General features: G+C 39.2%; 1 protein-coding gene across 2 annotated transcripts; it reads left to right on the top strand.

Annotated features, from left to right (window-relative positions):
• Positions 1-6,809: 6,809 nt before the first annotated feature.
• On the top strand, positions 6,810-17,011 carry tbx20 (T-box transcription factor 20; the record flags this gene model as incomplete). Of its 2 annotated transcripts, none has more annotated exons than XM_084557763.1 (8): positions 6,810-6,939; positions 7,815-8,052; positions 8,822-8,986; positions 10,149-10,257; positions 12,335-12,493; positions 13,851-13,927; positions 15,727-15,839; positions 16,341-17,011. In XM_084557763.1, 8 exons carry the CDS (start codon positions 6,810-6,812, stop codon positions 16,667-16,669), a joined length of 1,320 nt encoding a protein of 439 aa, XP_084413889.1. In that variant the 3' UTR covers positions 16,670-17,011. The 2 variants fall into 2 exon arrangements, with proteins under 2 accessions (XP_084413889.1, XP_084413888.1); XM_084557762.1 differs by having other exon boundaries at positions 13,851-13,957.
• Between the last annotated feature and the right edge of the window lie 609 nt (positions 17,012-17,620).

Here is a 17,620-nt window from a genome sequence, read left to right as displayed (position 1 = left end):
CAATAGGTTAAACAGTAAAGATATTTCCAATTTTTTCTTTTTTTTTTAAGATGTATCAGTTATTCTAGGTTAATCCATATCTGGGCATATGTATCTCCATTCTTTGTAAAGAACTTTGTGACAGCCCTGTTTGTTAAAGTTCCTCATGGGTGAGATGTGAAGATGAGAGAATGGGGGGTGAGGAGTGCAGGGGGTTGTGGAGTTGTAAGCCCTGCATTTGAACTTAACCTGGCTGTGGCCCGGGACTGACGCAGCAATTAGCACTAGAGATCAGCATCAAAAGGAACAGCGCAGTGTGAAGCTGGCCTAATTAGTCATATGAACAGAGGCAACAGACCGCCACTGCGTGCCTCAGGTTGTGCGGGGGGGGGGGGGGGGGGGCTGCAGGTGTATGAGAGTCCATGTTAATGAAGACATACTTCAGATCAAAGATTTGTTATGTCAGCTACCATGAGATCTAACATGATCTGGTTGTGAAATAAAACTGCTTCTCTGCAAACTCTCACTACTCCCACAAGGTCATAATTTTCTAACATGAGACACAGTTTCATGCTATAGACTATATATTGTGGAAGGGAAGCATTAAAGAAATGAAAAGAAACTAGTCATTTAATAAAGCTGCTTAGCTGCTTATTAGAAACAAAGTTATATTTTATCTATATAGATTGACTGATTGATTGATTGATTGATAGATATTAATTAATCCCAAACTTGTAAATTTCACTGTTGTAGCAGCAATGTACAGGCACTCAGCATACCATACTTAACCTATAACAATATAAAAAACTATATACACAATATTTCCAAGAATAGTAGGATTATTGAATATTAAAATGAATATGTCTTCTAATATGTCTGCAGCCAGTGACAGAACCAGCCTTTCTGATCAGTTGGTTCAGTCTGTTGGAGTCACTGGCTGCAATGCTGCTCCCTCAGTAGACCACAGCGAAGAAAAGGGTGCTGGCCACAACAGATTGGTAAAAGATTTCTAGCATCTTGCTGCACACACTGAAGGACCTCAGCTTCCTCAGGAAATAGAGCCTGCTACACCTCTTCTTGTACACAGCTGTACTGTTGGTCTTTCAGTTCAATCTGTCGTCGATGGTCACTCCCAGGTATTTGTACCATCTCCACATCCCTACCAAGGATGCTGAGAGACAGCGAAGCTGTTCCCTTCCTCCTGAAATCGATTACCATTTCTTTGGTCTTGTCCACATTAAGCAGAAGGTGACTTCCTCCAGCCCACTCCTCTAATCTGTCCACCAGCCCTATATACTCCAACAACTGCAGTCATCAGAAAACTTCTGTAAGTGACATGAGTTGTGCTGAAAGTCAGTGGTGGATAAAGTGAGCCTACACCACTCACCACCATATCAGACAGGACACAACCCAACTGGATGAACAGTGGCCTGGGTCTCAGGTAGTCAGTCGCACTGATAGCCATTAGCCACGTCTTCTCACCCAGCAACAAAGGTTGGATGGTGTTGAAGGCACTGGAGAAATCAAAGAATGTGATTCTCGCCGTGCCTCCACCACCATCCAGGTGTGAATAAGCTGCAGTAGTGGATGGATGACAGCGTCATCCACCCCCAGACACGCCGGTAGGCAAACTGTAGCGGATCTAGAGATCTCACCTGCGGCCTCAGGTGGAGTTAAATAACTTGTTGCCGGAAAGATATTTGTCCATGCAGTAATTATCCAATAGGAGGTTCATACCTATTTGCTTAGTTAAATCCAGGTGGCGACTTTTTTTTGACCAGACAGTGTATGTCATTGCAAGATGGACATTTGTTTGTTTTACATCCATTAACTGCAGTCATAACTGGAATCCCCTGGTGCCCCATTGGCCCTGCAGGTGAATGCCAACATGTAATATGCAGAAGCGGCTGTGATAATGGGGATTTACATTGATCAAAACAAACCTATGCACCTGTATTCCCATAAGTAAATAGTCGCCCCTGCTGTCTCCTCTGTAATCTAGTAAAAAATAATAATCAGGGGGGTGGAAGAGTCGGGTCATTTCATTACTGTGGCTAAAATGTCCCAGGTTTCAATTTAATCATAGTGCGATTATTTTTCCTCGATTCCCCCTCTGTGGAAAATTGGCTACCGTTTGTTGGTGACCTTTTCACGCTGCGGCCATTTATCCCGAAGAATAATTGTTCTGATGGTTTCGGTCATATCCCTGAGTGCTGCCGGCTCTCTGGGTGGTGAGCCGTCACCTATCCTGTTATCTCCTGCAACTGACGAGTGGCAGGAAAAGCAACAAGCTCTGCAAACATTTCTGTGGTAACGTCATTTATTCAACTACGAAGTGAGGGAACCTACGGAAAGAATAGTTTCTGTCGTTTCCAATGCAAATAAAATGTTTTCTTGTAGTTTCAACATTTTAAAATTAATAGACGTTTAGTTTTTTAAATTGAAAGAAAGAATCATCTTTTGAAGAGTTATGTCCAATAAATACACATATATAAAGCAAAAATTAAATAATTTTAGGTGAGTGATTTGCCTGATCTTAGTATTTTTTCTTGATATGTATTGTGCATTGATGGTCCACATTCATGTTTCAGTGTAAAAAAAGATCAGATCAGAGTCACCTAGATGATGTAGGCCTGTTGATTATACAGTGTGAACTCGGCTTATTTTTGTGTTTATTTTATTACAGATAAAAGGAGGGAGGGATATAAACCTGGAACTAGCAAAACACCCAGCTGTTCAAATAAGTGTTTGAAGAGGTGAACGAAGATAGAATCCACGTGGGCAGCATATAAATTTTGCCATTGACTTGTCATGCTCAGTGAAGGCTGCTGTGAGCATACCTCCTTCTCTCTCCTTGCCAAAGTGAAAATCTGTGCAGTTGAATTTGGGTTTGAACTAACAGAACCAGCAGTCCACAATCGTTCCAGTCATGCTTAGAGATGTGACTCTTGGTCCCGCCATCTTGGTCATCTTCTTCTACTGAATGAATTAATTGTTGTCAATTAATATGGGGAAGAAGAAAAAAAACTTCTGTTATATTTCCAGCAGATTTGTTGCTCCAAAGTGGACCGAACTGCTTTGAGCATGTCATAATATTCTAGTTCTGACTGATGTTTAGGGGCATGTAAAACACATATCTCTTATCAGATTATTTTATTTAGCGTCCATGTAAACAGCTAAGGTAGAAACACTAATCAGAATGATTTAAATAAATTGGACTGAAGAAAAAGTGTCCTTGCACATGTAACCACTGATTTGTCAGCCTCCAAAGCAGAAAAACTACTCCTCCTCCATCATTTAGTTTTCTCTGAGACCCATCTTTTCTGTGAAAAGCACCCACACTAACTACCATCTGTGTTTCCCTTCAACGGCCGTCTGTTCCTTTAAGGCTGCGCCGGCCCCTCAAAGTGTGAATAATATTCAGTAAGGAGTAACGTTTAAGTGGGAAAGCTTTTAGCACATTATCCACTGGCCAATTGCAAGATAATCTAATTTGCCTGCGCAGGTCTCCTATTAAATATCTGCAGCAGCGGATTTGCATTCAGGAGTCTCCTAATGGGTTTAGCGGCTCGGCGGGTCTCTGGCTCTGTGTTTGTGTGAGCCTCCATCTCTCAGAGAGTGACATTGGGGACAAACACACACACACAAACACAGACACCTTTGGAAAAAAAAAAAAACATGAAGTCAGCGGTTTCTGAGCTCAGATGTGTCACAGTGGTCTCTCTGGATGGCTGCTGTTAAAGAAACACATTTCAAGGAAGAAGAAAAAAAGTCATTTTGTCTTGATAAACTTTCTGGATTAGGTGATGGCTAGACCGAAGTGAGTCCCTATCAAGTTAAAAGCAAAGGAAATAAAGAAAAAGATTTATTTAATCTGTCTTGAAAGCTTTCTTCTTGGGTATTCAATCGTTATAGCAGCTAACTCACCTATGATAGAACTTTTATTTTCACTAACAGTTTGATCGTGCTATGCTATTGTTTATCTTTATTCAAAATGTCATGTAACATCATCAGCTATATCTTGTATTTGTATCATCATCAGATTCTACATGTACGCTTTAGTCAGACGTATGTATCTATAAAAGATGTATGTTATCTCCTTCCTGATGGTCCTCTCTTATCCTCCTCTCCTCTCTCTCTTTTTCTGTCTCTACCCGGCCGGGCTCAAGCAGATGGCCCCTCTATATGAGCTGGGTTCTACTCAAGGTTTCTTCTTTGCTGGTCTGTTGTCACCAGTAAAACCAACTGGAGCTATTATTACTGTTGTTAATGTGAAAGCTGTGTGTGTGTGGGGAGGGGTGGGGGGTGTAAAAGATTAGGTGCTTACTGGTGTGTGTCATAGAACAGATTAACCCAAAACTGCTGCTTCTGCACTCAATACAGTCCTTATCTGTGCATGTGTGTGTACTTTTAAGGAAATTTTGGTTGGTCCTGTCTTTCTGACGCACCTTCAAGAAGCTGCTGGAGGGTTCAGACTTGATTTCAGCTTGGAGTCAGATTTAGCCATTCGAGAATAGTTGCCTTGAGTCCATCTGTCATTTACAGCTCAGTTGACCTTGTCTGGTTGTGAAGACATTAACAGTCATCCACCTGCACGTTGTTGCTATGTGTGACCAACCAAGAAATTAATATAGTAGCTACTCACCCAGTGGTGCAGTAACAATTTCACATGAAGCACAATTTAAAATTTTACACACTTGTCTCAGCTGCACCTATAGTTTGAATAAAAAATAAAAATAAAATCTAAACTTGAAGAAGACCTTGATTCATTTCAATTTAAAAGTATAAAATTCTTAATTATTTTGCCTCCAGGAAAATATAGGACATTCAATACATAATACAGCACAACAACTTTTTCCAAATGAACCAACTAAAAGCATATGAAAAAACATTTTTCTGGTTTCCATGCTCCTTGTCCACAAGTGTACCAAATGCTCACATAATGCATGTTGTAATAAAAATAAAAGAGGGGATATTTAAATATGAACAGAACAACAGGAGTAAATGGAAACTTTTCATTTATCATAGGTGCAGTTGTCAAAGATTGTGAGCATTTTTATCATGTATTTAGTTTCAGAGAATCAGAAAGCTAATTATCTTCATCAGCTGAAGCTCCTGAAATGATGAGTGCTGAGGAGAACATACTTGGAATCCTCTCAGAAAGATGTTTACGACTGTCCTTGAACAGGTTCAAGAGCAACAAACTATTCTTGTGGAAGAGCAGTTTGCCGGGCTCAAGCAGATGCTTACTTTTGTAAGAAGGGCCATCGGTTACTTTGTGTAAGTACATTTCCATCCAAATATAACAGAAAGAAAATGCAAATGATTGCATATTTCAAGCGACCACAGTTCTTTGAATATAAGGTGCTTAGCGTATCAAGAAAAACAGCAGGTGGCGCCAATTCTCAAGTGGTTGCCTTTTAAACTTCGTAGAAGAAGAATCCGAAAAAAAAAAAAAAAAAAAAAAAGTATGGGGAATTTTTTTGTTCTTTGTTTTTTTTTGTTTTGTTTTGTTTTTTTATGAGCAACGCTTCCACCTCAGAAAACCACCTCAAGATTTTTATTGGCATTCAAACATTCACTTTGTGTCTCCTTGCTCCACAGATAAATATATAAATAAATAAATAAAATATAGTTTTATTTAAAACTGAGGAGATGTTCCTCCCTTTGATTGCCGTGGTTTTCTTTGGACAAACGCTTGGTCCAAATAAATACATGTAAATGTATAATGGTCCAAATAAAGACAGAGACTGTCTGCATCCATTATATTCACTAAAAAGGACAAAAGTCCTCGGACAAGCAGCCGCACATTTTTTATTTTATTATAGAAAACGACGTGAACTAAACATATAATCCGAGACGTTTATCTGTTAGAGGGGAATTTGCACACAGAAATAAAATACAGGTAATACAGTTGATTTATTCACACATAGAAGAAGAAGACCAAACTAAAAATTGAAAATATGGCAATGGAAAACAAGAGATGTACACAAACGTCCCTGTGTGCATTTATCACACCCAGCTCACCACTTTGTGGTATTTCCTTGCACCGTGTCTCTTCAGTCTTTGCAATGCAAAAACACCTCGTTTATACTTGTCAGATGGCACCATCTTAGACAAACTTCTCCAAAAAATACTGTTGTTGACATTGCGGTTCACAATATGTGGTCTGGGGGCCCTCAAGAGATCTCCAAATATAAAGTAAATTTATCTGTTCATTTATCTCCTAAATATCGTGTATTGACAGCAAAGAACTATATTTCTGTAAGTTTCTTCTGTCACCACCCATCACTGAGAGTAATAAAGTCTCACATTAGTCCAGCTGCACTGTTTGGGGTCTTTGACATGGGGGGGGGGGAATCTGACAGCCCCAGGTTATTTAATTGGCTGCTCCGTATCAGAGCTGCTGTGGGACAGTGGGAGCGTGACGTGGAGTCAGAGGCAGCGATTGGAGAGCAGAATGGAATTATAAGGGGAGGGTGAAACGCACCGAGGCGTCCCAAAGAGCAGTCGGCCTCTGATCTGGCACCGCAGTACGCGCACAAGTCTCAGGAGTCAGCCCACCGCCTTCCTTCACCATGCATCCAACAAGACTCCCAACTTGGCAGTGACAAGTGTTTCTAAAGTGGCGAGTATTTATCCTTTTAGGCGAGCAGAGTGTTTGTGCGCGAAGGCTGAAATCGAGGAGACGCTGTGCATATTTCCCTGCACTTTTTCCCCTTTCCTTCGCTGGGAGCCAGAACCAGGCGGGGTTAGCGTTTCTGGAGGATTTCTCTCTCTTTTTTTTTTTAATTATAAGGAAATATTTTGGTTCCAATATTTTCACCGACATGGAGTACACGTCTTCCCCGAAACCGCAGCTGTCATCCCGGGCAAATGCTTTCTCCATAGCCGCACTGATGTCCAGCGGGAAGCCCAGTAAGGACAAGGAGGCGGAGGAGAACACCATCAAGCCTCTCGGTAAGATGGAAGCAAAAAAGAAAACTTATCCGGGCTTAAAAAGATTTTTGTCATGCTTTAAAGTTAAATATGGTATTGATAAAACGTTTGTAACCGATTTAAGGACAACCTCGGTGCTGAAACAAGGAAATATAGGAGAGGTGGGAAATGAATTTAAATGAGTCATAGTTAGAGAAGAACATAACGATGAGGAGACAAGATGAAATAAATAAGGATGAACTATCTGGTGGCAGTATAAGGGATAATGCAAATAAACAGAAATTTATATAAACATTATCTTAACAGTATAATTACCAGAGCGCAGCTGCCCAAATGTCGCTTCAGATATGCTTAAATCATTTGAGAAGTAAAATGTTCAGTATGACCCTGTTTTTTTTTACAGATGATATCGTATCAATTTTACAGAAGATAGTTTATTTTTTCTATATTTTTAAGTCAAAACAATATGTAATTTCATGTTTTATAGAGCTTTTGTGTGCCATTTGAAGAAATCCACTCACGATGCACGAGTTGTTTTTTCTAAATTAAATCACTTGTAACAATAAAAATTAAAATAAAAGCACAGCAGACATGTCAGACAGGTTAGTTTATTTATTATAGTCTTTCAGATAATGGGAGAAATGTTTTTATAGATTCGAATACTAAATATAAAGTAGTGTGCTGATTTGATATTACGAACAAACTATTGTTTATGTACGTAGATAGAACTTTTTTAGGTTACGATGACGATATAAAGTATATAGACTTTTTGTCCGACTGTTATATCCTATTTGAAGGCTTTTCTCTGTAAAACCTGTTGCTGCTAACTGTAATTAATAATAAAATGAGAATAAACCTCACTTTCTTCAGCTTGTTTTTCCTCCACATTAAAACAGAGCAATTCGTGGAGAAGTCCTCCTGCAACCAGCAGTCTCTGGCTGATCTCTCTTCTCTGGACGGACACGGGGACTTCAGCGGGAGCGCGCCGGCGGTGTGCACCGAGCCGCTCATCCCCACCAATCCCGGCGTCCCCAGCGAGGAGATGGCGAAGATCTCCTGCAGCCTGGAAACCAAAGAGCTGTGGGACAAATTTCACGAGCTCGGCACCGAGATGATCATCACCAAGTCTGGAAGGTACATTTGTATTATATTTTATTTATGATTTTGTTTCCCAATAATAATAAATAATTAAACACGTTTAAAATGCTGAAAATTTAAGAAAAGCTCACCAGGAGCTTTATTAATCTAATGTTTCACTGACCTTGGAGCCACGTGGAAAAAAAAGAGATTACACTTTAAAGAGCACACAAAGGCCACATATCAGCCACTCTAAGTATAGCCTACCAAGACATATAAGTAGGCTGCTGCACATATGCCCAGACTAGACTAGAAGTTTATTTATATTTCTGCACATTGTTGCTGCTACAGAGGACAATAAGGTCATGCAGTCTGAACAACATGCAGAGCGTTTGCAGTCTACAATTAAACGAATATAAATGACAGGCCCAGTGCAGAATGTTTAGACTTTACTTTTAAGGAAAAATAAATGAATAAATAATAAAAATAATAAATGTACGCAAATGTCTCTGAGCAGAGTTTTATTTCAAATAATTATTATTTTTTACAATTATGTGTAGGCCTAACTAAAATTCACAAATTCACGAATGCAGCTAATGTAACAAATTAAATTTAAAACAGCCTACTGAAATATTTCGGTCAGTATTTATTGGAGGTTCTTATTATTGCAAAATTATTCAAATTAATAGTGTGATATAAATCTTAACATAAACGCGACTCTGCCACACTAAACGTATCCATACTAAACTACAACTAATCAGTGTATCATAATAATGATGATGATGGTAATAATATAACTTGTCGCCATATAACCTGTCACCATCAGGAGAATGTTTCCAACCATCCGGGTGTCTTTCTCCGGGGTGGACCAGGACTCCAAGTACATCGTGTTGATGGACATCGTCCCTGTGGACAACAAGCGGTACCGGTACGCCTACCACCGTTCCTCCTGGCTGGTAGCCGGCAAGGCCGACCCTCCTCTGCCCGCCAGGTAGCGACCTTCGTACGGCCATGTGCACAAATGCAGTGTGTTTTTACTGGTGAAATGACGACGAAAGAAGAAACCAAAAATAAATCAGAAACAGTTCGGAAATATTTTGATTGATATGTTTGAGCCAATTATGCAGGACCTGGCGTTTTGTGTCACCTGCCGATAATTTAATATTACAGATCTTTTCATGGAGACGCCAAGACAGGACCTTTAATTGTTTTTCATGTCTCACCTTCACACTACAAAAAAAACGTGATCGTTTTTATTCCTTTTTAAGTGAACATATTCTAGAAAGGTCAAGACTCCAGCAGCCCTTGTAGTAAATGGAACACACACAAAAAAAAACAGAGACCAAAGAGCTTGAGGCTAAACACTGAATGAAATTATTGAATCATTACCAGGAAGCATCTGGGATTATTTAGTTCATGTTGATTGACGTCAGTTCAAGAAATAGACCATCTTAAGCCGTGGTTTATAAGCATCAATGAGGTAGGCTATATAGCCCATGTTATCGTTTTCTTTTTAAATAGCCACCTGTAATTTACATTCTCCAATGAATTGGCTGCACTGTGCATTAGTTTGTTGAGTTGAATCATACTTTTTGGTCTCAATAAAATCTGACCACTTTCAGGAACGACAGCAACAAAAGATAAACAGTAAAACATAATCAGGCGATCTCCTGTCAAGACATATCTCACTCGTGGGAGGCGGATTAAAACACCATTGTAGCCTACCATCCACTCAACAAAACACATATCATAATATTGTAGAAATCTTTTACCCATTTCCTCTAAAACTAGAATGTCAGGCTCAGCTAAAGCAAACACATTGGTATAAAATGGAGCAATGTCAAAACCAAATAATTCTGTTTGAGTAAAATTATTGGTTGTTTTGATGTTTTAGCTTTTATGTTCAGTGTAAAGTAATCTATACACTTTGTTGTGCGTTTTGTTTTGTCACAGCCGTGTTATCGAGTTTTTAAAAAATCCTCTAAAAAAAGTCTTTTTCCATATTTAATCGTTATTTTATTTGGAGACGGTTGCTAAGCGACTGCTCATTCACCAGTTTGCAGTGTTCACGGCTGCGCGTTCATTTGGTAACGACCGTTGGCCTCGGACGCCTCTCAGCCAATCAGAGCTCTTGTTTTCTTCTTCTCCGTCAGGTTGTACGTCCATCCGGACTCGCCGTTTACCGGGGAGCAACTGATGAAGCAAATGGTTTCTTTCGAGAAAGTCAAGCTGACAAACAACGAGCTGGACCAACACGGACATGTAAGTTCGTTTACCGTTGTTTCTGAAGAAATAAAAACTACGCGTCGTGTTTTTGTATTATCTCTTGCAAAACCCCGTAAAACTCTGCAATGCTAGCGACATTTGAATAAAAAACTAAAGCTAAACCAAGTCTAAAATATTAAAGGTCCTGTTGGATTTAGCAGGTTGTAATTGTGAATACGTTCAAAAACTGTGAGATATTTTAGGCCTAAATACCCAAACCGACTCAAACAATAGAGTAAAATATATTGTGTAATCAGTCAGCCTTTGGTTTAATCCACATTTCACTGATGTTAAAATAGTAATATTAAAAAACACAAACATTTCAGGTTGATCCTTTAATTACAGTCGGATACGGTCTGGGAAAGAAAGTCATTATTATCTTAAAGGGTGTGCATTTTTTTTCAGTCCTTCAATAGCCTTCTGACATGATTTTCATGGATGTACCCAAACATGATGAGCACTTTAAACCAAATATAGCCTAGGCTACTCTGCGTCCCCTTTATTTATTTTACTTATATTTCCCTGTTTTCTAGTTGTTTTTTTTAACATGTAAGCAGATTTAACAAGATATAATGTACACCTAAAAGAGAAGCATAGGGCTTTATTTATTTAACGATCTTTGATTATTTAAAAAATAATTTTTTACCCATGAATTAACAATATTTGTAGTACTCTAAAATTACAATATACAGTTTATTACATGAGGAAATAATATTTCCATTTTTTTGCTTCAAAGACTTCTGTATTCTTGTGTAATCATGTCAATGAAGTGAATCCTGAAAATTTGGAATAAAAATCAGCAGCAACAATACATTGAATCGATGACATTTACTATCATCCAGCTTCCATTGCTGATATTTTTCTGCACACTGCGAAAAAAAGTTTTATCTATTTATGAATAAATTCAATTCAATAAATATTTACGCTTTAGCTGGATATTTTACAACAGAAGTAACCTGAACGCAGCACAAATTAAAGCTTCACTAAATAAATTCATTTAAAAATACCATCAGTTATAATATATTTAGGGTAATAATTTAGTAAGTCAAGGAACTTAAAATAGCAGTAACACAATAAAACAGATAAGAAAATACATGTTGCATTCTGACACAGAAATATGCTTGATCTTTGACATGCTAATACACACTCAACAACCAGATATCGATAGGACAGGTAGCTTTTGGACTCACATTACATTTGTATTTTACTCCTTGTGTATTCACCTGAATCAGTGGTTGAGAAAGATAAACAGTTTCCTGCTCTGCAGCGAACTTTGGAGGACTTCTCTTCCATCCTGAATTAAAACCCAAGTTTGAAGGTCATTATTGACTTTGAGCATTTTTTATTTTTTTTTTAACAAGCATCCCCAATGAGTTTAGTTTGAATTCCAACAATTATTTTGGCAAACAAACTGGACCCCACTTTGGAATAAAACTTTAATTTCTATAATGAACAATTATTAAACACAAGGCCAGAGTTATACATTCGTTATTTTTGTTGGCAACAAATTCTATATAAAGATGAAAACTAAGGTGTGAATCCATCTGCCTGTGGCTCCAAACCACGTTTCCTATTGAATATGCAAATCTTTAAAAAAACAGGTCACAAATATATTGTTTAATTTTTCTAAATCTTCAAAGAGGAGAAAACACTGCATTTTAAGGGGACTATTTTCATCTGCAGATTATTCCACATATGTCATGTTGGGATGTATTTCCAGTGGGACTTCATAAAAATAAACTGCTGTGTGTTTGTGTTCATGGTAATGATAGAACATGTCAGCCTGTGCAACAGTGCATCTCAGCAATGTGTTTTCAATTGACAACAAAGATCTCTGTGACATGGAGGGGAAAGATTGAACAGGGTTTAAATACAGTTATTTTAGTTACTTTAGTGTCTTTGTAGAATTGGTCAGCAACAGGAAAAAATTCAAATATCACGTTAAAAGTCAATACATTTTTTTCTAGCTCACCAGACCTGAACTTTGTATTTACACAAGTTAATCTGTACTGTATGTCATCTATCATTCTGTATTTCACTATAAACTAATTCCTGCTGTCCTCGTCCTCTGCAGATCATCCTCAACTCCATGCACAAGTACCAGCCACGGGTCCACATCATTAAGAAAAAGGACCACACCGCCTCACTGCTCAATCTCAAATCTGAGGAGTTCCGCACCTTCGTCTTCGTTGAGACCGTCTTCACCGCCGTCACAGCCTATCAGAACCAGCTGGTGAGTGACTGCTATGGGCCAAACCTCTGCTGTTGGTTCCCACAAAACCTTAAAAATAGCTCCGAGCACCATTCAGAAGCTGTGCCTATCACAAGAGGTTCATCAACACATGGCGTTTGCCGTCTGAGCATATTTGATATAATGTGAATGCTCCAGAATAGCTTCCACTGAACAACACACAAGGCACAAAAATCATGAAAATCTTGATCACTTGATCATAAAGACCTGACTGATTGCTCATTCAAAACTGTCTGAGCCAACCAAACCATTGTGATGGAGTTCTGTGTATTGATCACCTGACCAGTAAAAGATCTCAACAGTTGAGGATTCACAAAATGCACACTGCATTATTAGGCAACAAACCCTCAGAGGCTTTGAGCATTTATGGACAAATTAAACCTTAACTTGATTCAAATTTAATTTCTTAAGAATATGGTCACAATCTTATTGCTTTCCTATCCAATGAGTTGTTGAAAAATATCATACAAAACCTAAACTCTTTACTGCAGTGCCTCCTAGTGTGCTGATGCTGGCACCTACACAAAGAATCTATTCAGCAAATAGATATTTCAAAGTAACAAGCCACACTAATATGAAATCAGAGAGATTAAAGATGATATATTCCAGCTGTCATTTTATTTTTAAAATATAAACCACGTCAAAAACATGCTTTCATATCTACCTAAAATTTGGTGCCCACATGTGGGAACTGGGACATGTAACGTTTAAAGAGCTTTATCATTTATATTTTGCTAGTTTCACCAAAAAATTGGAAACAAGCAAATTAATTTCACTGAAGAAAATTGTGCATTAAACATCCTGCTTTTTATGGAGATGAATGAAGTCATTCAGGTTTATAAATTCATTGATGACTGTCTTCTTTAATTTAAGACATTAACTATGGTCTTGTTATGCTTACAAGCTTTGAATAAAAGGTTGAAAAATCGTCCATAAATGGAGCCAACGGTGACTGCAGAAAGGGATTAAGCTAAATATTTATGGAAAACATCCCTGGCCTAAGATCTTTTATATTTCTCTACATCATTAAATAGAATAAAGATATATGTTTATTATCATTGTTTAAACCATGAAAAGCTGTATGTTCATGATTCATATATAAGCAACACTCCATTTAAAGTTGAGAAGGTTGGCGCTCCATCCTTTTTCCTGGTGTCTCTTAGCTCACTGTTTACAGTAGGAGGCTTATCAATAGAGAAATAATGAAACATTGTGTGTGCGTCGTGTTTTTAGAGTTGTGGTTAACATTGGAAAGAATCTGCATGTATTTTGAAGCAGAACAGAAAACCTAAAACTAAAAGAGGAGAGAACCTGACCCGCCTGAATTGTATTTTGCCAGATAACCAAACTGAAGATTGACAGCAACCCATTCGCCAAAGGTTTCCGGGACTCCTCGCGTCTGACAGACATGGAGAGGTACAGGGGATTCTGGGTTCTGCACTGTTTGTTTACCTCTGTCCCTGACGCTGCCGATAAGATTCACAAGGAGGGAGGAGTGTTAGATATACAAGGCTGCTGTTCATTAGTAAATACAGAAGCCACAATGTTTATTTCTTTCTGTTTGTGTCAGTATGAAACAGATAATCCACATTCCATATCATGTTTCCTTCCTAACACTATCCTCAACCTTTTTTTCTTTAGCTGTTGGTCCTTCTTTCATGCCTTCCAGTTTGGGTTCCTTCCTCTATTGTCTTGTATTGTCTTAATCACCTTTCTCTTTGTTTCATTTCATTTTTTCCTTTACCTTGTCCTCTTTTCTTGTATTTTCTTTCTCTCCCTTTGCCTTTCTTTTAACCACTCATGCCTTTCTGTCTTTTTTATAATTTTTTTGTTGACCTTTCTTTCACACTATCTTAATAATTTTTGCTTTTCTGTCTTTCCTATCTAGACTTTTTTGGTTTTGATTTCCCATACTCTTTTTTTTTCTAAAGCAATTATTTCTTATCCTCCTTATTTCTCTCCTTTGTCTCTCCCTTATTCTTTTCTTTTTTATTTAGGTGAGTGTCATCTTTTCCCTTTTCCTTATCTTCATGATATTTTTCTCCCTTGTTGTCCTTTCTCTTTCTGACTCCTACTCTTTCCCTTTCTGGTTTTCTAGTTAAGCTTTCTGTTTTTATTTTACTCCATTTGACAGGAGTCTGTCACAGACACATACACAAACACACACACTCCACCTCCACCGCATTTTTCTGGACGCTGCCAAAACACACACTTCTCGTAATTCCTGATTCCGGCACTACGGCCAAAATCAGCTGACAAAATCAAACCATCTGCCCATTTCCTTCAATCAAACATCTCAAATCCAGACTGCCGAAACACAGCCAGACAACCCCTCCATCCCCTCCTCCTCCTCCCTCTTCTTCTTCTCTGTCTTTTTCTTTTTGAGGGCTGTGAATTAGACCTGATCAATTGATCTTCGGGAGCTGCAGAAATCACATTAGTCTGGAGTCGGCCACTGCACTAAAACACGCTGTAATTCAATTGGCTGCAGTGACTGATTGAAACCAGCATGCCCCGCCCCTCCCTACTCACATCCCTCCCGACCTGCCATGCATTGTGGGAGTTCGCTGTGGCCTCTGCACCGGAGGGGCCTGACGCTGATAAAAACACACACATTTGTACTCCTCTGCTGACAGATATTGCACTTTCCTAACCTAATTGGAGGGGCAAGGGCTGCGAGGGGGGGCTGCTAATGTGGACGCATGGCTCTCATGATGCAGACCACTTGCCTATCCACCCACATACACACAAACACACACACAAAAACACACACTACCTCCCCCAAACAATTTGTGTTGCTGTGTTTGTGAAGTGCTGTCTGACAAGACTCAAATGAGCTAATGCACTTTGTGGCATAGTGAGAACACACACACAACACACAGACGGAAGTCTACATGCAGTCGACACTAACGTGAGAATCCACTGTGAACACACACATTTAGACACGTTAACAAAAACAAAGCTGTGAAAAGAAATACTGCATATATGCTTGTGAACATACAAAACGTGGTTTTATTTATTTAATAACTTATTTAAATAAGTTCTTTGTTTGTGTCTCAAACATTGCTGCTCTCCTAGTTGCATGAGCGTGAAATAAAATTGGGTCAAAATTTTTGGTGAAACTATTTATTTTTTTAATTTACATCAACCAAACGTGTATCTAATAAGAAAAAAAGAGATTTATTTTGGGGCTCTCTCTTCGGCTTTTGCTGCAGGGAAAGTGTTGAGAATCTGATCCACAAGCACTCGTACGCCCGATCGCCGATACGAACCTACGCTGGCGACGAGGAAAACCTGAGCGAGGATGGACACTCATCACACCCCAGAGGTGAGCGGTTGTTAAGCACACACACATTGTGTATTGTTGTTGTTGACATTATGTCAACACTTTGAAAGGATCTTAAGATAAGGCTGGTATTATTGTGTATTTTTATTGCTGTCAACAGATCCACAAAAAGTCTGAAAGCACCAATGTTTTACTTAAAAATATGGCTGAAAAAAGCCTCAAATAGCTGAACGCTGTATTCTTGTAAATAAATGTTACTAAAAGAAGAGTAGACTTTCATACGTTTGAAAGACAAATATCTGCCGTTAAGTATTACATTTTTTTTTGGTTAGTGTATGTAGCAACAAATCAAATGAATAAGGACATAGTACAGAGGTATCTGTTGTTACTTTACAACAACAAAATAACAGTACAATAGAGAAGGATGTCCATTTTGGCCTCTTTATCTTTTAAGTTGGCACCAAGAAAAATACATTCAAGCCTTTATCCTAAAACCTGTTAGCGTACCACTCTAGTGCTTACCCTTACCCTTGTATCTTGCAGTTTCGGCCTTCACAGCTTCAGACAACCTCTCTCTGAGCTCCTGGGTCACCACCACCTCAGGCTTCTCAGGCTTCCAGCACCCACAGGCCCTGACAGCCATGGGCAGCGGCACTGCCTCGCTGCCCCACCCCATCCAGGGCTCTCTGCCCCCCTACAGTCGTCTGGGAATGCCGCTAACACCCACGGCTCTGGCTGGAACCATGCAAGGCAGTGGACCGTCTTTCCCTTCCTTCCACATGCCCCGCTACCACCACTACTTCCAGCAGGGTCCCTACGCCGCCATCCAAGGACTCCGCCACTCCTCTACAGTCATGACACCCTTCGTATGACTTCAACCTCAGGAGGAGAGAGCCGAACCTCGCTCAGACGCCCACCCAAATCATGTGCAACAACTTATTTATCTGCTCTGGTTCATCACTGCTAATCCAGTTTGTATCTTTCCCTCTGGTCTTTGTAAATAGTCAAAAATCACCTGCAGTGAGTGAGTCCTGACCTGCGGACCTGCGGAAACACCAGCAGATCCTGTGGTGTCTATGAACACTTAAGAGACACTGTACAAACACTTATTCAGATTCAGAAAACTTTATTTGTCCCCGGGGGCAATGTAAGACCTCAGTACAAACTATAAAATCTAATGCAAGACGTTAACACAAGCATGTTTGATCTTGGCCTTGGAAGAACAGAAAGTGGATCTTCAGCTTATTTCAACAAGTCTCCCAGTCTCACCCTAAACATTTATTACTCCTGTGAACCAACAGGGTTTCCACCGAGGCTTTGAAAGTGGCAGGCTGCTGTGGGATCTTTCAAGATGACACTCACCTGGTGCCATTGTGGCACAGTCTGAAAATCTGAGCGTGTCAGACAGGCAGATCAGCCTTCTCAGCCTTCCTGTGCTTTTGAGAAAGCCAGCCATATGTACAGTTCAAAGTTAGAACTCCACGCTCTGTTGCTAATAATGCACATTAGAATTCATTGTACAGATGAACATTCTACATTTATCCATAGGTAAATTATCACTGTTGAGTGCAAAAAATAAAAAAATAATAATAATAATCATAGGACGCATGCTGACCGCAGTAGACAAACACACTGGGTAAACTTTATATGGAAGTGTGAGTTGTATGAGCTAACCTGTGAAAGGGTGAAGGATGTTGAGGCCCAGTTACACCAGTGTTGCAATAAATACTGATTAGAGCAAAGTATAGACCGTAAACATATAAATAAAGCAGGATACAAGACAGATTTGACACCCTGGGCCACTCCCAGCTCTGCGAACAAAA

The sequence above is a fragment of the Chelon labrosus genome, assembly GCF_963514085.1.
Source record: "Chelon labrosus genome assembly, chromosome: 12".
NCBI classification, from domain to species: Eukaryota; Metazoa; Chordata; class Actinopteri; order Mugiliformes; family Mugilidae; genus Chelon; species Chelon labrosus.
Note: the sequence above shows the minus strand (reverse complement) of the source record. Positions and strands in the feature narration are given on the sequence as shown.